This window comes from Protopterus annectens, chromosome 9.part0 (genome assembly GCF_019279795.1).
Source record: "Protopterus annectens isolate FY-2018-M chromosome 9.part0, PAN1.0, whole genome shotgun sequence".
NCBI lineage: Eukaryota > Metazoa > Chordata > Ceratodontiformes > Protopteridae > Protopterus > Protopterus annectens.
Window position 1 is genome coordinate 1,530,441,389 of NC_056743.1, and position 23,550 is coordinate 1,530,464,938.

Genomic DNA, 23,550 nt, shown 5'->3' on the forward strand with positions numbered 1-23,550 from the left:
AACAACTGGAAAGGCCTCAGAAATACCTCACTAAAAGAATCACAGTCCTAAAGCAGATGCCCTACACTGATCGCCTTAAAAAACTCCAGCTATACTCTGTCGCATATCGTCTACTCAGAGGCGATCTCTGCTTAACATAAAAGGCCATGTCAAACCCAGAGCTGTTGGACATGCTAAACTTAAAGAAATCCCAATCCCTCAGAGCTACACGCTCCAGGGATCTAAACCTTGTCATCACAATAAACAAAACATGCTGGAGGGATAGGTTCCTGACCCAGAGACTCCCCAGACTCTGGAATAGATTGCCCATACATGTCAAGCAGAGTGCCTCTTTGGACCTCTTCAAGAGGAACCTTGACGATTGGATGGGAGAAAGGAAATTCACCCCAGGGATCACGTCAGTCGCCCTGCTAGACAGAGGTCCAGGAAAGTAAATAATGTGGGAAGAAATAGCCAGGGAATTGTTATGGCTAGGCTTGTATAGGCCCTAGGGCTGATAGCCTAGTACCAACCTATGAACCTATGAACCTTTAATTAGTTCCATAATATGTTGCTGTTACTTTAACATATGAAACTGGCAATTTAAGGCCCTGATAGCAAGAGTAGCAGAGGGGTATACCTTCATACCCCATCTGGCTAAAGCCCTAGAATCCCTGTCCGAAGGGGTAGGATTTTTGGCTGTAGCAGCCTTAATGCCTTTAAGTCCCTGGGAAATGGTCTCTGGGTCAGCAGCAGGATTCTTAAAGAGAAATATGCGGGAGTCAGGTAGTCTATAGTACCTGTCAGGCTTCCTGGGAGCTGGAGGCAAAGTATCAGGGGTAAGGCTGGATTCCAAGAAGACATTGTCTACAGTTTCCAGAACAGGAGGGATAGCTAGAGGCCTGTGCTGAGGCAAGTTTATAAATTCCCTGTGTCTCTTTTTGGACTGAGAGTAGTCCTGGCTCTCCCAATGGAAATGCTCTCTAAGGGTATGCAGGGTTTCAACAAAAGAAAAATCTTCTGGTGGAGAAGCAGAGATAATGGAATCCTCTGCATCAGAATCCTCACAGGTAGATAAGGTTAAGTACTGGTAATCAGAAGGGTCAGAGTTAACAGACTCCTGGTCTGAAGAATCAGAAGGAAAATCAGTTCTAGGTCTTTTTGAGGGGGAAGGCTGACTTCCCCTAATTAAAGTAATAAGGTCTTCAGCCATTCTAAGCATTTGTTTTTGTGGCATGTGGGCCTGAGAATGCGCTTTGGTCGGTTTCCAAGGCATAGTGCAAACTCTAGGCCTGACAAATTTGGTATTTTTGGTTTGAAATGAAGTCGTTGTTTAATATGAAAATCAGAAGGCCTGAATACACCCTCAGAAGCCGGTGCCTGCAAAGTGGCTCTGGACCCATCCAAGGTAGAGACATCCGCAGATTCCATAGTCGAAGCATCTCGTGGCATACCGGACTCCGAATGGGTCTCAGTAGAGGCCTGTGGATCTGTAGAAGCAGGTATCAGGGGTTATGAATGCGCCTCACTGAGTACTGGCAGACTGGCGACTAGCTTAACGGTAGCGTTGTCAGCAGTTTTGGACCTATGCAGTCTGTCTCTGTCTTTATCCTTACGTTTTTTCGGAAGATCAGTAGTCAGATGGCTTATCAAAGCCATTTTGGAATATGGAGATCAAGAGCGAAAGAATTTAGTGACAAAAATAGCCCGACAAATAGTTCGGGAGTTGAACAAGGCATAAAACTGACAGTGAGGGACATCGTGGTCTGGTTCTAAACAGGTGACGCAGTACGAATGAAAATCTCTGAGATATTTGCTTTCCACAGGCAAGACAATTATTAATTTTTTCTGACATCGGTTAGAGCAAGAAAAAAGGATCTCCAACGGGGTACTTGTCTTTTAGAAGACTTCAGGTCTGAAACTCGAAAAATGAAAATTTCAGGAGGCGACCGAGCGGCACTTGCGAACTACTACTGCTTCGGGCACCGCACGGCAAGAAAGACTGATGTCATGGCGTCAGCTGCATGTTTTATACCTCTGACGACCTGACTTCATGGAAGAAGCATCAGCATCCGATGCAGAAATCTCAAGACTCTGGTATTCAGGCCAGCTGAGGGCTACCTGCAGGGCAGACAACCCAAATGTGATGGCAGCAACAGTGAAACACGAACATCCACCTGGATATTAACTGGGAGTCGTACACATCAAATGTGCAGGCAAAGAGCTTCCTGGATTTCATAAACACAAACTCCCTGGACAAAATCATCAGAACTCCGACCAGGGACACAAATATATCAGATCTGGCCCACAATCCCCTATTGCAATGCCCTCTATAGTGAGATCAGACCACAAAATGGTCTCCTTTGAAGTAACAATAAAACCCAGAACTCCATCTTACCCTGAAATGCTGAAAACTACTCAGAGGCCATCTTCCTACTATTAAGTGATAACCATGCAAAATGTCAAGCCCCCCCCCCCCTCCCCAAACCCTGAGAACACTGTTGCCTACTTGGAAATGTTAACAGAAACCTTATATGAGCATGTTAACAGCTGCATAGAGGCAGCTGTACCCACCAGGAATAAGTGCAGAACTCAAAAAAACAAGACACCCTGATGGACTCATACCAACAGGCTGTATAACAGAATGTAGAAAATCATGGCAAAAGTTAGGTGTAGCACCAAGAAGGATAAAAGCACTCTCAAGCTAAACAAATAATCTACGAACGCCAAATTTGAAGTAAATTTGCATTCCCAGGCCAAGGACAACCACATGGTATTCTTTAAGCTATGTCCACAACCTCAAAGGAAATACACAACTGTGCGCAGAGCTCACTGTTAATGGAGCCATCTATAATGACAAACGATACCGGAAACCTGCTGGCAGACAAATTCAACTGTAACATTACCCGTCTCCCCGCAGCCTTTCCTCAGGAAATACCATCAAATATAACTCACCCTATCACTAGCGACCAAGTTCTCAGTGATCTCGCCAAGGCCAAGAATACTGCATTAATGGGCCCCAACAATATCCCAAACTGCCTTTTAAACAGCATGAAACATGACCTATTAAACCCTGTGAAATCACTATTTCATTGTAGCTTCCAAAATGGCTTTGTGCCTCATGAACGGAGAACAGCAACCATCATCACTATGTACAAAGGCAGGCCAATTACAGACCCATAAGTCTCACTAGTCTCAGATGCAGTCATGGAAAGATTCATCATGGAAAAGATCAATAATGACACACTAAACCTTCAAATACCGAATGCAACCCAGTTTGGTTTCTCCAAGGGCAGTTCATGCCTATTCAACATGGTAGACTTGAGAGGGCTACCAAAGCAGTGGACAAGGGAAAAATGGTTCACACTGTCTGCTCTGACCTGGTCAAGGCATTTAACACAATCAAAAAGGTTAACCCTTATGTCACCTGGTGGGTAGCAAGCTGGCTCACAGACAGGACTCAGAAGTTAAAACTGAGGAGTCCACCTTTACAAGAGAGGCCACTCATCAGTGGAGTCTGTCAGGGACCAGTCCTGAGACCACTCCTGTTTGGCATCTACTTCTTTTAAGGCAATGCTAATGTTAACAGCCTCTGGCTGATTGAGTTTGCAGATAACTGCATATTAGGAGCAGTCACAGAATCCCTCACTGAAACTAATGTTCTCCAAGAAGGGCTGACAGAAATAAGTGGTGTCAGAGCCAAGGACTAAAATAAAATGAAAAGGTATGGCATCTAGGTCCAAGAAGGTCATTGTTTCGCTGTATTTGGCATTCATCAGACCTGTCATGGAGTACAATGTCCCCTCTGTTATATACCTAGCCAGGTACATCCAACAACTGGAATGTCCACAGAAGTTCCTCATTAAAGGAATACAGTGTGTAAATAGCATGTCCTTTGCAGACCACCTCAAAGTCCTATCCCTGTATTCGGTCTCCTAGAGGCTAAGGGCAGACTTATGCCTGGCATACAAGGCATCATCGGATTCCACCCTAATGGACCCTCTGCATATCCAGAAAACAAACCGCACCAAAATTACCTATTGTAAAGACTTAAACTTTGCCTTTAATATAAACAGGACCTGCTGGAAAGACAAGTATGAATCTGAGAGACTACCCCTTCTCTGGAATAACGTCTCAATCCAAGTGAAGCGGAGTTCGGCTGCAAACCAATTCACGTATAACATGGAAAATTGGATGGGGAACTGGAAATCCATCCCCGGTTTGGCACCTATATCTCCAATGGACACAGACAGCCTATAAATGTTTCATCTTCCAAACCCCTCCTTACACTTGCCAAGGGGTACAAGAACATTTTAGAGAATTGGGATGCATGGCAGGCCTAAAAACACCACAGTGGTCAGTAGCCTAGTACACACCTATGAACATGTTAATGCCTGAAGGGTATACCAACTAGTGTACCCAAGTTGGGGTACTGATTAAGAAGAGTCAGGACACAAAGCAGTACTGAACATACTAATGCTAGCAGCTAAAAACAATCATGAGAAAATGGAAATCAAGTATTTAACAACCACTAGTGGATGTGTTAAGCCTTATGACAGAGATACAAGAAAGGGAATCTAGGACTTTGAGGGAAGGGGAAAGTAAACTGCATCTTAATAAATAGTATTTGTGGGAACAATACATAGAAGTGAACTCAATTGGAATAGTACAAAACCGGGGTAAGAGTAAGGGCGGGCAGGCAGGCATATGTCAAGTAGTAGCAGTTAATATGTTTAAGACTACTTGTTAGAACACCAAGAAAACAAAGACATATGAAATGTGACAACTGTAGATAAACTGCAAATGAATACTGTACTCAGGTAGACTGAAGAATATGATATGAAATTTATACTTGTGTTTGTAATATGGATTTTAGAATGCATAAAACTAAAAATGACCATATTGTATATTTATGTTTTGATAAATTCCAATTAAAAAATTAGGTGTAAAAAACAAGTGGGGCTGGGAATAAATGCTGCGAAGGGCATGAATGAAAGATAACCAGAAATGTGCAAAAATGAGAGTCAGAAAAAAAGGAAATCCCCAAAGTTACCAATTACAGTGTGCCAGTGGGGCTTCCTCTTTTAGAACAGGGAAGCAGATGGAAAAAGGAAATTAGGGGATCCTCCTCTGAAGGATTACAAATAGGTCCTGCCAAACAGCACTCTCTTCTTGAAGGGAAAATCCAGATGGTAGCAGCTGGGACAGTCTTCAAAGGAAGACGCGCTCATTCTACTTGGCACAGACATGCACTGAACTCCTTTTAAGAGAATTCTAGAGCTACACGCAGCCTACTCAACAGCTTTACACAGGGTAAGGGCAAGGTACTCTTTGATCTCAGACTTCAAAAGGGCAACTGGCTTTAGTAGTACCAGTTACAAGAAAGACTGGAGCCTAATCAGATGAAACAGTTAAGCATAAGCCTCTTAGGGTGCAAATGTTCCAAGCTCTAGCCCTTTGATAAATAGCAGGGGAAGCAGATTGGTGCTTCTGGAAAACCACTCTAACAACACAGATGTCAGCCTTGAGATATGTACAAAATAATCTGCATGACCTGGAGACAGACACTTGCAAATGGCCTTCTTGTAGGCATACAGAGAAGGGAACATCAGGCTTTCAAAATATTTCTCAAAGACTAGCTCCAAAGGACGCAGAATCTCTCTTCCAAGCTCAATACCAATACTAAAGGTGGACGACCAAAACAGAATGCAGTCCTTACCATTTCAGGCTGTCCTCCTCTCCCTGCAAGAACTAACAGACTGAAAAATGTTGACTTACATTTGGGAGGACTATGCTCTAGCCCACCTCCAATGTCCAAGAATAATAATTTCTGGTATACCCTTCAGGCATTAACGGGGTCCCCTCACACTATTCAAAGTTAGAAGCCATTTTTAGTTATGACGAGGACAATCTGTTTACAGGCAGAAACAGGTATATGTAGGGGATTAAAGTGCTTACACAGTCCACATGTGTTGTTACGCTGTGGGCTGCCATAAGTATTACTTACATCCACATGTGAAAACATCTGGGAAAAAAATAGGAACGTGGAACAGAGGACAATCCCAACCACAGGACTCAAAAGCGGACACCCTAAGTCAGATCTGTTTCTCTGAAGGACAGCCTTTGGGTGAAGCTGACCTCTGATGTTTCTGCTTTTTACCCAGTGGATAAAGACTAGTGGTATTACTTCTGCACTTTCAGGAGACTTCATTAAAGCCCTGTAACAATGGAAAAAAGGAGACCTTAAAGAAGTCTCTGCCAATACCACTGGGCTTCAAATCACACTTTAACCTAGAAAAAGGCAAAGTGGAATCCTTTCTTGCTTTCATACAATTTAGCCATATTTATTAAAGGCTGGATCAAAATATTTCTGCAAGTCCACTGAAGGAAAGCAAACAGAATTTAACAAGATTATGCAAGATAAAAATGTTCTAGGGTTTTTAAAGCAACTAGTCAAAGCTTTGTCTAAAACCAAAAACGGTCAATGTCACACGTCAGCTCAGTGATGAAGAGGGAGAAGTCCCTGGCTGTATCTTAGACAAACTACAATTACCAGCCTAGGTGCTGCAGGAGCTGGTTGGGAAGGATGACTGAGCAGACAACATTATCTTGTCCATCTTTAGGGAGGGGAAACAGCTTGAGTAGCTGCATAACTGACATGCATTACTTAGCAGAAGGACCAAGGTGGGCCCTCCCTCCAAAATGTGCCTGTGTACATAACAGCTACAAATTGACTTGTAGGTTCACACGTGATTACTAGGCTAATGGCACAAAAGCCTTTACAAGCTGAGCCAATAATACCCAGGATATGATAATATATCTTAATTCCCAGGAGATGGAATGGGGTAGAATCAGGGTAGTGGAGCCTTTGGGTGGTGAAGCATGGAGTCATTTTACAGACTGCCTCAGTCCATAAGGGAGTCGAAGTGAATTTATGGTTCGCTATCAATTTATCCAAATTCTTTTTTGAAGAGAGTGAGGGACAGGCTTTGTTTTACAAAGATGGGAAATTTATCCCACAGATGAGGAAGCCTTTGGGATATGACTGTCTCTCCAGCAAGTTCTGTTAGACTCACAAATAAGGTTCAGGTCCAAGGAATGTCTAACCATTGTATAATTGTTCTTGTGAGTATGTAACATTTTCATCTTGGCTGGTTCAGAGAACGCCCATAGGGCAGGCACAAGTTCCCTCTCAATAAATGATATGAGACTGAGTAAAGGGACAGGGCCTTTAGCTGGTCTGCAGGAGACATGCTTCTTACTCTGTATTTTCTTTTTACATGAGAAACCTCTAGGGCTGCTCCAGTTGGTGTAAGTGCCTGGTTAGACACATGTAGAAGGGAGCATTGTACTCAATTATGGGCCTGATGAGGGCAGAGTACAATGGCACTAGGACTTCCTTTGATCTTGATACCATGCCTTTACTTATAAAAGCTAAGCCACGCAGAAGGATTTCCTCACTATTGGTAGCTACCTGGTGGTCAAAATTTAGATTATCTATGTTCCCAGGCCCCTCACCACTGGGTCTACATTTAGGGGGGGTGCCATCAATATTATAATTTGCAGGGATATCTGATTTGTTGAAGGGTATGATTACGCATTTGTTTGCACTTAGTCTCAGACCATGGATTTGGTACCAGTTGTCAGTCAGTTTTAGGCCTGTTTGTAGGATGTCAACATCTTCTGGGGATTCAATGATTTCTCCCAGCTTATGGTCATCGGTGAACTTGGTGAGCCAGAAGCCCTCAACATTGTCCTTCACTTCAAAGTATATAACAAACAGGAGGGGTCACAACACTAAGCCCAGTGGGACATCGCTAGTAACAGGTTTATGCATGAACTGTACCAGAGTGACCATATGGTACAGTGTGCAGAAGGACGGCCAAAACAATCATAATGACTGCCTGGATGAGTGCCTCCCAAAACTGTCTCCTAGCCAAAGTGGAATTAATGGGATGGCCACATCACAGAAAGCCCGAAAGCATGGGAGGGATAATGATTACTGGCATTAACATCTTCACTACACACTTAAAAGTATTAAAGACCAGCTCTATGGCAGAGAGATAGAAAGGTCTGAATGTGACCCAGACAAGCCAGAACACTGCCCTACTAGTGAAACAAGTCTCTGTAGAAACAGAATAATGGGAGTGAGCAGCAAACAATGGCTTCTTCAATTGAGGGGGATGGACACATATACTGAAATGCTGACATCTAAAATGGAGGTGAATGTCATACAGCAGTATAAGCTAGGGTGACGGACATGCTACACAGCACATATGATCATATGCATGCCAAAAATAACACCATGAGGGGGACAAGCCTGCAGTAGAGTCTGGTAGCAACATCATACCAACGTCTCAAAGGGTAAAATCCCATACCAGCCAATAAACCTCACACCAAAATCAAATGAAAACATTATTACCCCTGCCTGGGCCACGGACTCCACTGCATGCTTACCCTGCAATGGGACTTGGTATGTGGATTCATGCAAGCATCCTCTAGGAAGAGAAACTATGGATGCCAAAACTGTTATTGAATGGGTACAACTTATGATGCTCCACTGTTGCTGCTGTTCTTCATAAATTTCCAGTGTGCACCTGTCCCTTGCAGAGTCTACCAGCTACTCCTTCCACCTCTGGAGTCTTGGGGAAGAGGGATGTCACAGACTGCTTCTGTCGGGGGGGGGGGGTTATTTAATAACCTAACCTTGTTTTTCTCAACCCCTCCCCTGCATCTGTCTATTCTATGTGAGAGATACTCCCATCTATGGACCATACCTTCCTTCAGGTAGTGTTTAAGATGAATGAACCCGCCACCACCACCATTGACAGACAACACCCATCTCTTCCTGCCAGCCACCAGAGCTGCTGCTCTATTCCGGATAGCCTGGGATGTAGTTAGATCTTTATCCTTCCATGCTATGACACTGGTAAATGACTTCATGGTTGACAGTCCAACTCTAGCCTCAAAGGAGAAAGACTGGGTCAAGAGTTTCTGCCCTGAAAGGGAATAAATGAGCAAGAAAATAAAATCCTTCACATGCTAATGGAAAATGAATGGGCAGATAGTTTCTTGCCTTCTGAAGGAGGGGTCTATAGGATTGTGGGTAAGCGACCAAAAAAAATAATTAAACTGTCAGCCAATCATTTCAGTCTGTCAACTCATAATCCACAGCAGAAAGGACAGCCTGGATAGGCACACCGTCTAAAACAGCATGCCTCTATTCAGTTAAATATGAAATGGTTCACACACAATCCAGCAAAAAACACAATATGCAGAGGAAATGTGTCAAAAATCATTTTCCAGCAAATAATTTTTGTAACCACCACTAGCTCATTAGAGATTAATGGGTAGCAGCTACATACCCACATCCCTGCACCCTTAGACACAAGCACAACTCTTAAATTGCCAACAATTTTTACAGAGTATCCAGATTTTTACTCATATTTTTGGTCTGTTCCTCATAAAATTTGTGGATTCCCAGCAAAAAAACAATGAGGAATGAAGTTCACATCGCTCAGCAAATGCATGCTAAAGCAGAACTGTTATTCTACCAACTCTAAGTATAGAAGAGCAACATTTAAAATCTGCCCTGACTGTGGGGCATTTGTTCTTCATTATTTCTGGCTTTGTCCAGAATTCTTGCACCAACAGGCTGAGCGGTATATGTTCAGAAGTGGTAGAATAACACATTTAATAAAAGGATACTTCAGAGGAATGGAGTTCTTCTGTCCAGCACTTCTAACTTCATGAGCAGCTAACAACTAATACATAATTCCTATCACACGTGACTGACTCTTATAAGTAAGGTTGTACACAAACCTCAATCCCTTTCAACCAGCAAGCACCAGCATGGTATTCCACAAGTGGTACAGCCACTCCCTAGACCTAAGGGAGCTACTGACTAAATATACAGAATCAGGAGCTTGCAAAATATCACAATTATTTTGATTATTCTTAGTTGGCAGATGGCCAAGGAGATGAATGGGCACTGGCCTGTCATGGGCATTTTCTTAATTGCAAAGTCCCCAAACCCCTTCACACATTTCTGACCCTCAAAGTGACATTTTAGATATTCTATTTCAATGGTACAGTATGTTGATTATAAAGTCTTTTTTTTAAACAAAAAAAAAAAAAAATGAAAAAAGTAAATGTGTTACAAACTTACCGGTGTTAATTTGCCAGTAAGAAGCAATAAGAGAGTACTCTTTCCCACTCCATTAGGTCCAACTATACAAACTAAAACAAAGATGAAGACAAGCATCAATAAAGTAAACGTCAAGGTCAGTTTAAAAAAACACATACCTACAGAAAGAAAACTAAAAAAAAGTGTTCACAGTTTAAATTTAAATATTCACTTTCTACATGTTTATTCTGCGTATATTTTATAATTTATACAATGTAACTGCAATTGATTTATTAATTTTATTTTGAATTTGTTAACCGGTGTGAACAGCGATTCCACTGGACCCATTTCAGTCTCAGCCTGGGGTAAATAATACATGCATTATATACAAAGTGAAAAACAAAATGCAATGTATGCATGTATTATATACAAAGTGAATATCACAGTTCGTTTGAGGGTATAAAGGCAATAGACACCATACAGATTGAATGACAAAACACAATATAAACATATATTATTTACAGAGTGGATACGAGTTGATACGTTGAAAGAAACACAAAGAAAAGCAGAGTCAGACCAAACTATGAAGAGGGAAGAAGGGTAGGATGACGTTAAGTACCATGACCAGAGACAGAGTAGCTGCATTTTCCTACTGACGTTTAATGTGCTTTCAGTTCTAACTGGACAATGTCTCTCTCTCTCTCACTCTACTGCACAAGCAAAAATATATTAAAATGACATGTAATGGACAGCAAAAAAATGGAAACCACAGCATCCTATCAAATACAGCATTTCTTATAAACCTTCATCCAAAAAATGTATCTTTTTCTGAAAACACAGCCACTACCACTCACAAATGAATGCCCTATGCTTATCCTCAATCTCATGTAGACCTTTTGGAAATGGAAGGAGGCATCCTTAATATTTTAGCAAAATGTGAACTACTATGGCAGCTGAAACTGAACTCTTTTAGAAAACCGGGCTTACTATTGCTCCATAAAAAGCCTACTATAACTTAGAAAACTGCCTCACTGCTTAAGACTATTAAAAGTTTGCTGTTTTTAATTTCTCCAAGTCTTTTGAGTTTCTAATACCACGACAGGAATGGACCCCATTCCTAAGTCAAAGTACGATTAAAGTTCATGAAATTAGTATTGTTTCACTCTTTGATGCTAGCCAAAAGTGATCTTCGCAGCACCCTCAATGCGCCCAGTAATGATGACTCCTGCAATTTGTATGGTGTTACATGAATTAGTAAGATAACTAAATATGATTGTAAATTCTTATTTATAAGACCAGTTGCTCCTGCTACTATTGGAACTGTCTGGATATCTTTCTTCCACATGCCTCTTGTTTCTGCCTGCAGATCCAGGCATTTTATGACTTTGTGTCTCCTTGTACGCAAAACACTGTAGTCACTTGGTGTGGCGATTTCAATGATCAGTGCTACTTTTGTCTTCTTTTCTTGGACCACTATATCCGGTTATCTAGCATCTATCTTTTGAACTGTTGTTATTGGGTGATCCCATGCGATATAAACTTCATTTTCGGATTCTTTTTGGCTCATGTTTCCAGTGCTTTTCAGCCACTTTGATACCATAACGTTTGCACAATCTCCAGTGTAACAGTCTCTCCACATTATTATGCCTTTCAGTATACAGTCCCTCTGCCATTAGTGCATCGCAACCAACAAGGTACGTGACCATTTCCAATTCAGTTTGACAAAACCTACATATGTCGGTTTCTCCCACATGTTCAATGGACTTTGTAAACCAGCGTGCACGTAGCCCACTATCTTGGGCTGCCAATATTACCCTTTCATTTCTTGATGTGAATTCACCTCTCCTTAACCATTCCTATGTTTGTTCTTGATCAACATGAGGCAAGTTTTCTATACTTGCAACTATATTTATGTTTTTTCCACATTTCTTGTCTTCTCATCTGGTCCTTCACCTTATATTCTTTCTTTTGTTTTTTAGCACATTCAGTTTGTGCCTGATTTTTACCTACTTCTGGTTTGATTTCCATTCCTGCTTGATGCCGATATGCGACTGTAATGCTGATATTACATGCTAATGTTGTTCTAAACAAATGTGACGTCCCTGCACTGTCCAAGTAATCAAGGAGCCTCAATCCTTACCACTAACACCAGTGAGGGATGTGCATACTAGTAGAATGACAAGTACACAAACAGTAAAGTACAATTTCACTTAAGAGCACACAGAGATCACAGTCAGTCTGGGGCTGGTTTCTCCCTCTCTCTCCAGATCCCCAATAAGCCTCCCCACTGGCACAGCTATAGGGATAAGATCTCAGAAGAGTGGTCAAGCCAAAAACTCCAGCACCCTCTCCGTCTAACCAGTGCTTTGTGTCCCTGCCCAAGTAGCTGACGCTGACACACACACATGCACACACTGAGATTTAATTTATATACAAACACTCCTGGGGAAGGCTGGCACAGGTTTACTAGCTATGCCCCCTTCTGCCCAGACTATAAGGTAGAAATCACTGCCACCAACCACCCTTTTATCAGCTACTATAAGGCCTTTACAAAGGTTGACATTCTACTGTGTAATGTTACTGTTATCCAAATGGTGTGTCCAAGACTTTAAGGTTATTTAAGAGTGGCCTGTAGAGTGTCACCAAATACATATGCAAGTACTCTAAGAGCTTAAATATCTCTAAACATACCAGCCACAATTAAAAGGTTTAAATATATTTAATAATAAATAATAAAAGCACAAGATAATACTCACTAACTTAGCACATTGACAGAGTTCAGAATCACAAGAAATACTTTAAAAGAACATTGCAGGACAGTCTCACATAAATACAGAAAACATCTAAACTAATCTTGCTATATTCCTATCTATCTCCAAGATAAATACTATACTGAAATTTTACTTACAGAGCCAGGCAAATGCAAGTGCTGAATGGAAGTTTCTAAGACCAAAGACAAATACAAAATGTACAGACTTTCTCTGAGAGAGAGTTCTTAAATTACTATCAAACATTTCTGCTGAGTTATCTCGTATTACATCATTCTTGTCACCTCTGCCTTTAGTTCCCAGGCTAACAGGAACTTAAAATATGACACCTCTGTGTTAAAAAAACATATCTCTAAGAAGTTTTACCTAGAACTGGAAGTCGTAAAACTTACACTTTTACCTTGGAAACCTGTAATTATTTCTATTTCTAGACAATAGAAGAATTTCTAGCTGCAGACATTCCGTCTTCAAGCTGAAACAGAGATACCCCAGTTATAAACAATTTCATCTTATTTTCTTAGAGTTTTGCAAGTGAACTCTGTATGTTCCAGCTTCTTACTATCAAAACATACATTTACATAGGCATATAGTTCATACACATTTATGTTCTTTTCCAGTAGGGTACACTGTGGTTACATTCTTGAAGCTCAGTATATAACATACAGTTTTCTTATATTTGTATGACAAGCATACAAACCATATTACTACTATTCACCAATAACATAGAATTATTTACAAAATTCCAGCTGGCTGGGCTGGCAGCCTTCACAATTATCCCTCATGAGAACTCAAGCTACTTTTCCAAGTGACCTTTGGGAAACGTTGCTTGAGAGGGTTAAGCCTATCTGGAAATACCTTACCCCATTCCCTGTCCTGACAGCCCATCTGCGTTGGCATTGCTAACCCCACTGTGGTGCTGCACTGTCATATCATATGCTTGAAACCCTAGGCTCTACCTTAGTAACTTGGCATTTTGCTGGCTGGCTCGATGTAGCCACGTTAAGGAATTGTGCTCTGTAATGACAGTGAATTTCCTTCCACACAGGTAAGGCTGAAGTTTCTGCAGTGCCCACACTATGGCTAGACATTCCTTTTCTACAGCTACATAGCATTCCTCCCCGTGTTGGAGCCTACGATGAAGATAAGCGACGGGGTGCTGTTTCTCCCTCTGAATAAATCTGGCTAAGTACAGCCCACAGCCCACTGTCTGAAGCATCCACCTGCACAACAAATACTTTGCTGTAGTCTGGACTGGCCAACACAGGGGGTCCTCCCAAAGCTCCTTTAAGCTTCTGGAATGCCTGCTCACATGCTGGGGTCCATACTACCTTATCTGGACTGTTTTTCCTTGTTGGGTCTGTGAGGGTGAGCAGCTATGGTACTATAATTGGGGGCAAGCTTTCTGTAGTACCCTGCAGTCCCTAAAAATGCCCTCACCTGTTTTTTGGTAACAGGTGCAGGCCATGCCTGAATGGCTTCCACTATGGCTGGTTCTGGCCTGATCTTACCACTCCCCAAGCTATGTCATAGGTAGGAGACAGTCTGCCATACCCACCAGACATTTGCTGGGCTTAATGGTCCACCCTGCCCTTGGTAGTCTGCCCAGCACCTCCCTGACATGCTGAAGGTGCTCTTGGCAGGAATGGCTGTAGATGGCAACACCATCTAGGTAAACGAGGGCAAAATCTCATGCTCCTGCTAGTATATGATCTACCAGCCTCTGGTAAGTCACTGGGGGCATTTTTCATCCCAAAGTGCATCCTTGTGATCTCAAACAAGCTAAAAGGAGTCACAAAGGCTGACCTCTCTCTAAAACGAAGTCAAGGGCAGTAATCCTTGGTAAGATACTTAGCCCCAGCCAGCTGCTCTAGGGGCTTCATCTGTCCTAGGCATGGGGTAAGCACCCGACTGGGATTAATTTCCTGTAGTCTACACAGAACCTGGTGCTGCCATCCTTCTTTAGTACCAGCACCACTGGAGAGGCCCAAGGACTGCTGGATTCCTGAATTACCCCTAGTTCCAACATTTCCTGTATCTCCTCCCTCACAGTCTGCGACTATCAGGCACCCTATAAAAGGCCTGCTTAATGGGCCTTTGTGGTCCTGTATCCACATGGTGTTGAACCAAGTGGGTACACCCTGGTTTCCCAGTGAACAAGTCTCCAAATTCCTGTAATACAGCTCAGATTCCTTGAATCTGGGTAGGAGATAGCTGCTGGGGCATTGCTGCCCCTTCCACTTAGGTGTCAGTCCAAGACTCACTGAGATCAGCCACCAGATCTCCCTCAGACTCCTGTAATCCACTGCAAATACTCAGCACAAGGGCCTCCCTATCATGGTTAGGTTTCATCATGTTAACATGGTACAGTTTGTGTCTGCCTCCTGCCTAGCAGTTCTACCATGTGGTTAAAATCACTGACCTTCCTTACCACCTTGTAGGATCCCTCCCAAGCTGCCTGCAGCTTGTTGTGTCTGAAAGGAATGAGAACCATTACCTGTTGCCCTACAGCATACTCCCTAGCTCAAGCATTCCTGTCATGCCAGACCTTTTTCTGCTGGTGGGCTTCTGCCAGGTTGTTCCCTGAGCCTTGTCCTGAGGTTTAGGAGATATGCCATAACAGACTCCTTGCAGGATTCACACCCCCCTTATCTTGTATCAAATCTAGAGGTCCCCTCACCCTATGCCCATACAACTCAAAGGGTGAAAAAATCTGTAGATTCCTGGAAAACCTCTCTGTCAACAAACAGATGGGGCAAATATTTGCCCCAGTCCCTCTTAAACTAGTCTGCAAATGCCTACAGCATGGTCTTGAGTATAGAGTTTAACCTCTCAACAAGACCATGAGTCTGGGGATGGCAGGGGGTGGTCTTTAGGTGCTTCACCCCAGATTACGTCCCACAGACAAACCAGCAGGTCTGACAGGAAATTGGCATCTCTGTCAGTCAGTATTTCTTTTGGGAAACCTACCCTGCTGAAAATCTCTAAAAGCATTTGCTGCCTTTTCTGCCTCAATGGAGGACAGAGCCACTGCCTCAGGGTATCTGGTAGCATAATCTACTACCACTAGGATATACTTGTGAGCAGTGCCAAAAGGTAGACAATGCAGCAGACAAGGTGATAGCTACCCTCTGAAATGGCTCCTCAATCACATGCAAAGGCATCAATGGAGCGTTCACCTTGTCTGCTGCATTGTCTACCTTTTGGCACTGCAGTACCCTGTTACATCTCTGGAAATCCCAGGCCAATAGAAGTTCCGCATAATACGTCTCTTTGTACGTTTTATGCTCATATGACCTGCAAAGAGAATACCGTGGGCTATGGCTAGAAGTGCCAAACAGTAGACTCTGGACACAATCAAGTGCTGTATTCTGTCACCGCCTAGCGCTCTATCAGAGGTCCACTCTCTATACAGTAACCCTTTGTTCCAGTATACAGATTCCCCCTTCCCTTGAGAAGCTACCTCTCTCAGGCCTTGCAACGTAGGGTCTGAGAGGTGAGCCTGACTCAACTCTCTTTTTGTAACCCTTCTCAGCTCCCTGTCCACAGAAGTCTGGTATCCTCTGACAGCAGTCTCTCACTATCAGCCTGGGTACTACTACTCACCTCCGCCCTCGCAGTCACTCTGTCCAAGGGAACATCAGTACTCGCATGCAGCTGTGGCTCACCTTCAGTCTCACTGCTACAGGGTAGCTCCCTCCCGGAAGTAATCACCTCACCAGTCCTGGCTCAAGTGTGCAGTCTTGTCTGCGTCTCCCCCAGGCTACCAGACCCACATACTTGTCTCAAAGCCTGACTGTGTGTAACTTCATGAACAAAAAGTACTGCAAGACCAAAATCATTCCCTATCAGGACATCTACAGGGTGGTAGTTTGATACCATTGTTGTCTCAAGACAACTTACTGTTGGCATTCTGTCATTTCCACTTACTGGCTCTCCCACCTTTTGTTCCTCACCTTGCCTCCATGGACACCTATATGCTACATGGCCCCACTGGTTGCATTTAGAACATTTTTCCCTAGGTCCTGGACGTGTACCTGGACTAGTGGCTTCCCCTGCTACTGACAGACTCTGTTGGGGCAGTCTGGGCTGCCCACCATGGGTTCTCTTAGATCCATAAGCAGCATGGGGTGTCCCTGTCCTGTGGAGTGATGCCCTGCTTGCTAAGTATAGGTCTCCCTTCTTCCCCAACTCATCTACAGTAATGCACTGTATCAGCTAACTAGATTCTCATGTCCTCAGGCAAAGTGCTAAGGGCTTGTTCCCTCACTAAAAGGTCTGCCAACCCTTCAAAAGTGGTGACCAGACATCCACTAGCCTACCTATGAAAATAAGTGTTTAGTTCAACATATTCACACACACTTACATCTGCCTTGTGTTTATGCTCACAAAAATAGAAGTTATGTCCTTACCATAACGTTCCATGTGGAGTGTTCATCTCGCCTTTGTTCTTACACATGGGTTCGGAGCCGATCCTCGGCTCCGTGCCGGCCTCTTGCAAGCTCTGCATCGAGAAGAAGCTCGAGACAATCTAATACCCACAATCCCCCTCTGCCTTTACCTCAGATCTAGTTTGCAAGCAAACCAATCTACAGAGAGAGCACATTCATGCTTACATCACATATGCACAGAAAGAATCTATACATAACTATATATATATATATATATATATAAGCCAAATAGACATATATAAATATATATGCCAACTATGTACACAACATTGCAACAGCAGCAGAATGCTCCTGGCCAGGCATCAAAGAACGTTCTTCCTAAGGGTGGGAGGGTGGGACTGTAAGAACAAAGGCGAGATGAACACTCCACATGGAACGTTATGGTAAGGACATAACTTCTATATGTGATAGTGTTCAATCTCGCCGTTTGTTCTTACACATGGGTAGCGTCCCTAGCTCCTTGTTCCTGAGGAACTCACGGGAGGACGTTCTTGAGCACAGTGGAACCAAAGGTTGCCCTGTCCCTAGAAACCTTGTCTACCTTATAATGAGAAATGAATGTATGTGGCTTAGACCAAGTAGCAGCCGCACAAATAGCGTCCAGTGGTAGGCGGGCTGCATGAGCCAAAGATGTAGACACTGACCTTGTGGAATGTCCTTTGGGTTTGTGCAAAAGGGTTTGATTTGAAGAATCGGAGACATAGATTATACAATCCGTTAACCATTTAGAAAGAGTTCTTTTGGTAACTGCAAGTCCTTTCCTGCTATCAGCAAAAGCCACAAAGAGTTGATCAGTTTTTCTGTGATCTTTTGTTCTATCCAAGTAAAATCTTAGCTGTCTGTGAACATCTAATTTGTGTAACATATACTCCATTTTGTTGGAGTGGTTTTGAAGAAACTGGGTAATTCAATGGACTGATTAATATTGTTAATAGAACACACTTTAGGGAGGAAGGATGAATTGGTTCTAAGAGAAACTCTGTCAGAGTGAAAAATCAAATAAGGGTGCTTGATGGAGAGAGCCTGAAGTTCAGATACTGCCTAGCAGAAGTAATGGCTACCAAAAAGAGAGTCTTCCAGGACAAAAATTTTAATGGGCAAGAAGAGGCAGGTTCAAAGGGGGCAACATTAATTTAGATAACAACAAGTTTAGACTCCAAGGTGACGAGGAGATCTGACCGGTGGTCTAATATGAAAAACCCTTTAAAAAGGCTTTACAAAGTCTGTGAGCCATAACAGGAGCTCCACATTCTTCCACATGGAAATTTGAAATGGCAGCCAATTGAACTCTTAGTGTAGCAGGAGAAGCACCCTGATGAAATAAGTCCGTTAAAAACTCTAATATCTTATTCAAAGGAGCTATAAAAGGATCCACATGGTGTGTATTCGCCCAGAATACAAATCGCTTCCATTTGCTAGCATATGTTTTAGTAGTGGAAGCTTTATGGGAAGCCACCAATATATTCTGGACTGCTGGTGACAAAAGATCAGACCTGGCTAAGTTGGGAATTGGAGTAGCCAAGCTGCTAGATGGAGGGACAGGAGCGCGGGATGGGGAACCCCTGACGAGTGAGTCAATAGGTCTGGCTCTGGGTCCAGAATCCAGGGTCCCCGAATGCAGTGTATCTTCAGGAAGGGAAACCAAATTTGACGAGGCCAGAATGGGGCAATGAGGATTATTGTCCTGTGTAGGTTCCTGGCTTTCTGGAGAAACTTTGATGATAGAGGAAATGGAGGAAATGCGTACAGGAGTCCCGGGGGCCAATCGTGAACCAGTGCGTCCCTGGGGACTTCCCCTGGAGGGGGTAATAGGGCAAAGTAGCTCCTGCATTTGGCGTTCATTGGAGACGCAAACAGATCGCAGGAAGGCTGGCCCCACTTGCGAAAAATCCTTTTCGCTACTGATTGTTTTAGGGACCACTCGTGCGGTAACAGAATTGCTCTGCTGAGCCTGTCGGCTATGACGTTGGATGACCCCGGGATGTGCGTTGCTATTAGAAAGCGACCCGTGGACTCCGCCCACTGCCAGATTCTCATGGCCTCTCTGCATAGCTGATAGGATTTGGTTCCCCCTTGCTTGTTTATGTACCAGACTACAGACATGTTGTCCGTCTGAACTGCAATAGTTCCCAGAGGAAGAAGGGGAGCAAAGTGTTGCAACGCTAGAAACACTGCCCTCAACTCTAGAACATTGATGTGCAGATTGTACTCCAAATTGGTCCATTCGCCTTGGACTGTCTGTCCCTGAAAGATGCCCCCCCACCCTATCAGGGAAGCGTCCGTGGTCACCGTGAACTGTGGTGGGTAGCACAAACGGTCTCCCTTGGAAAGGTTGCACGTTTGAAGCCACCAGTTTAGATCTGTTTTGCATGTCTTTGTTATAAGAATCTCGTGTGTTAGAGGTAGTTGTTGAAACGACCATTGTGCAAACAGTAGCCATTGTAGGACTCTCATGTGCAGCCTTCCCAAGGGAACTGCAATAAGGGAGGCTGACATGAGGCCCAACACCTTTAGTACTAGTTTTGCAGGAGATTTCCTTGACAAGAGTAGAAGACGTATATGAGTTTGAAGTGATAATATCCTTTCTGAGGGAAGCCTCAGAATCAACTGACATGTGTTTAATTCTGCTCCTATGAACAAGATATTTTGTGATGGCTGAAGTAAGGATTTTCCGAAGTTTACGGAAATCCCTAGGTGAACACACAGTTGAAGAGCAAAGTCTCTGGCCTGTAATAGTTGACGCTGGGTGGTGGCAGAAAGGAGCCAGTCGTCCAGATACGGAAACACCTGGAATCCTTGGCGTCTCAAGTGAGACGCTACCACTGCCATGCATTTGAAGACCCTGGGGGCTGAGGTCAGACCAAAGGGCAGGGCTCGAAATTGAAAGTGACTGGCCCCCAGCCGGAAGCGCAGATGATCTCTGGATGCCCTTGGCCATTTTGATGTGGTAGTATGCATCTTCTAGATTTATTGAGCACATCCAGTCGTCCTTCTGTAAGAAAGGAAGGATCGATTGAAGCGTGACCATTCGGAACTTTTCCTTCCTGACGAAGGTATTGAGGTAGCTCAGGTCCAGAATAGGCCTCCAGTCCCCTGTTTTCTTTGGAACTAAAAAGAACCTTGAGTAAGTCCCGAATCCTTGCTGGTCCGCTGGGACTGGTTGGATGACTCTTTTTTCTAGCAGCTTTGAAATTTCTATGGCTGCTGGCTCTCGCAGATGGGGCGGTACATCTGGGAGTCTTTTCTTTGGAATGGGATGAGATAGAAAGGGTATGTTGTAACCTCTGGTAACCACGCTTTTACCCACTTGTCTGTAGTTAAATTTTGCCAGGCCTGAGGGTATAAAGCTAAGCGACCCCCGACTGCCTCCAGAGCAGGACAGTCGGGCCTCCTCTCAGGAGTGCTGGAAAGGTTTACCAGGAGTGTCTCCCTGTCACCTTGATGTTGCGGACCCCTCTGCCGCCAGGCGGCGTCTTCCACCTCTACCCCTCCTCTGCCTCTAGAGGGGGCGTCTCCCTGTGTGCCTGGGAAAGATCCTTGGGGTTTTCGAAACCACATTTTTCCACCACGTTGCCCTTTGGGGTACGGTCTGGTTGGGGTGGAAAAACGGACTCAGACAGCAGACAGAGTCTTTCCCTCCTGTTCACACCAGGTAAGGGTCTCCTTTACTTTGGGGCCAAAGAGAGTGGCACCGTCAAATGGGGCGTTAGTAAAGGAAGACTTGAAGGCTTCCGCAAAGGAGCATAAGCGCATCCAGGATTGTCTGCGAAGAGCAATCGCTGAAGCTGCTGCCCTACTCGAACCTTCGGCTGCGTAGGAAATCAGCCTCATGGACGAGTTAACAATCGATGTAAGGGTATTAAGTTGCGCTGTCACTTTTTCTGAGACAGCTGCATCTGTAGTACCCTGGAGGGTATCTCCCAACTCTGACTAGATCCCTCTGTAGACATGTAAAATGGGTCAAATAGTTCAGGGATCGCATGGAAAAGGCCGCTGAACTAAAAATGCGCTTCCCGTATCTATCCATCGTCCTAGAATCTTTATTAGGAGGATGGACAGACGAAGAAGGCTCCGACATCTCCTTTTTCGTGGCTGCTGCCACCACCATAGCGTCTACTGGAACTCCTTTTGTTAGGTAGGACTTGTCCTGAGGTGCCGTGATGTATTTATTAGGTTTCCTTGGAACTGGTTCCACTGTGTCAGGAGCCTCCCACGCCCTTCGAGCAATTAGATCCATTAGCTCGTCGAAGGGCGGAGTGACCCAGGAGGAAGAAGGGCGAGCACCAAATGCCTTCAGCAGAACTGACTCATCCTCAGAAGGGGGAAGGGACTGCCAGTCACCTCTCTGTTTCAGGATCTCCAATATGTCCGAAAAAGAGACATCTTCCGAAGGTGACTTAGGGGACCCCTCTGACTCATCTAAGTCAGTATCAGATGTCAAGGATTCCTGTGGAGAATCCAAGTGTCTCCTCTTACACAATCTTTTCCTAGGGACTTCTTCGTGGGGAGCATCCGAAGAAGCCTCGGAGGAAGAGGGGGCACCCTCCAGGGGTGGCTGAGACACTGGTGCCCGACGCTTGGATGTGGCCGTGGGTGCAGATGAAGATACCGGCCCTTTATGGGGAGGAGAGGTTGCTTCCACTGATGTGGTTGTCTGGGTAGACAACACCTTCCTCATCAGGTCGAACGCTCCCGGGTCCCGTGATCGAAGAGTCCCCCGGTTCCGAGGAAATGGGAAGAATCCCCGACACGGGCATCGAAGGCATCGACCCCGAGGACGGAGCCGAATCGATCCGCGCCGAGGCCCTGAGGGGGAGAGTTGGAACCGAAACGTCGGTTCGACTCTCGGCCCCGGAACCAAGGACAAACCGTCGGCTCCGAGACTCCGGTATCGGGTCCGACGGAGTCAAGGTGAAAGGAACAGACCGAGAAAAGGACGGTTCTGGACCCGAGGGCTCCACAATCAGTAGATCAGCCTCTTCCGGCTCCAAAGACTGAATCGGTCTCGGAGGAGGAATGGATGGAGATACAGGGAGGCCTTCAAGTTTCGACACCAACTGGGTGGAAACCGAAATAAGTTTGGAGAGGGCCGAATGCTCCAATAACTTCTGCACCACGCGATCCACATCGATATCCGAAAGTTTGGAGGAAGAACGGGTCGAAGGAACCGAAGACGGAGCCGACCTCAATAAGGTCGAAGGAGGGAGCTCCATCACCGGTTCCAAGACTCGAGGCTCAGGAACCGATACCAGTTGAACACTCGCCCCAAGTCTGTGGAACCGGTGATCTAACCTTTGATGAAGAGCTCGGAGCCGATGACTTGGGCTCCGACGTCTTCGATTCCTTAGAGGACTTCGATGCCTGGTCAGAAGCATCCAGAGCCTCCTGAAAAGAAGGTTTCAACAGACCTCTGTCCATTAGTTTCCTGCGTCTATCTGTCATGACCCTCCCACTAAAAGAGTGACAGATGGAACAGTCCTCTTGCAAGTGGAGAGGGCCAAGGCAGTAGACGCAGGAACTATGGTTGTCAGTCACTGGCATTTTCTGGCCACACTAACAACGCTTGAAACCTGACTTCACCTTATCAGACATTATAAAAAAGAGAGACAAGTCCAGTAATGCAGTCAAATCCGTTAAAGTTTGTCAAATCCGATAAAAAATTGTCAAATCCGGTATAAAAGAACTTTTCTTTCCTCAAATATTAAATTTATGAAGGGATGTAGGCCCCGAAAATTATCTAACCGATAAAACTAGTTAACGGTACCAAGAAATCAACCAGACCACAACACAATCATACAGTATAATACTGAAACATCAAATAGAAATAGAAAATCTAATAAAATATAACAAACAAGTTATATCTTAGCTTTAGACGCTCGAGCTAGCTCCCAGCGATGCGAATGCAGCAGCGGCAAACTAGATCTGAGGTAAAGGCAGAGGGGGATTGTGGGTATTAGATTGTCTCGAGCTTCTTCTCGATGCAGAGCTTGCAAGAGGCCGGCACGGAGCCGAGGATCGGCTCCGAACCCATGTGTAAGAACAAACGGCGAGATTGAACACTATCACATCCTTTTTTCTCTAAGCTTCAGGTGTTAACTTAAAAAATTCTAGCAAACAGTTCTTTATAATATTATAACTGACTCAGTATCAGAAAGTTTGGACATTACAGTTACAGCTTTACCATGGAGTAAGGGGGTCAGGAACCGTACTTCGAGCCCTTGGTCAAAAT

At 44.3% G+C, this 23,550-nt stretch overlaps 1 protein-coding gene across 1 annotated transcript in view; it reads right to left on the bottom strand.

The window, feature by feature from the left end:
* The window catches only part of ABCF1 (ATP binding cassette subfamily F member 1), a 1,329,408-nt gene that overhangs the window by 413,234 nt on the left and 892,624 nt on the right, over positions 1–23,550 (bottom strand). Inside the window, exon 13 of the mRNA XM_044082281.1 lies at positions 10,148–10,218. Within this exon, the coding sequence (XP_043938216.1) occupies positions 10,148–10,218 (71 nt within the window). The remainder of the gene's footprint in view (positions 1–10,147; positions 10,219–23,550) is intronic.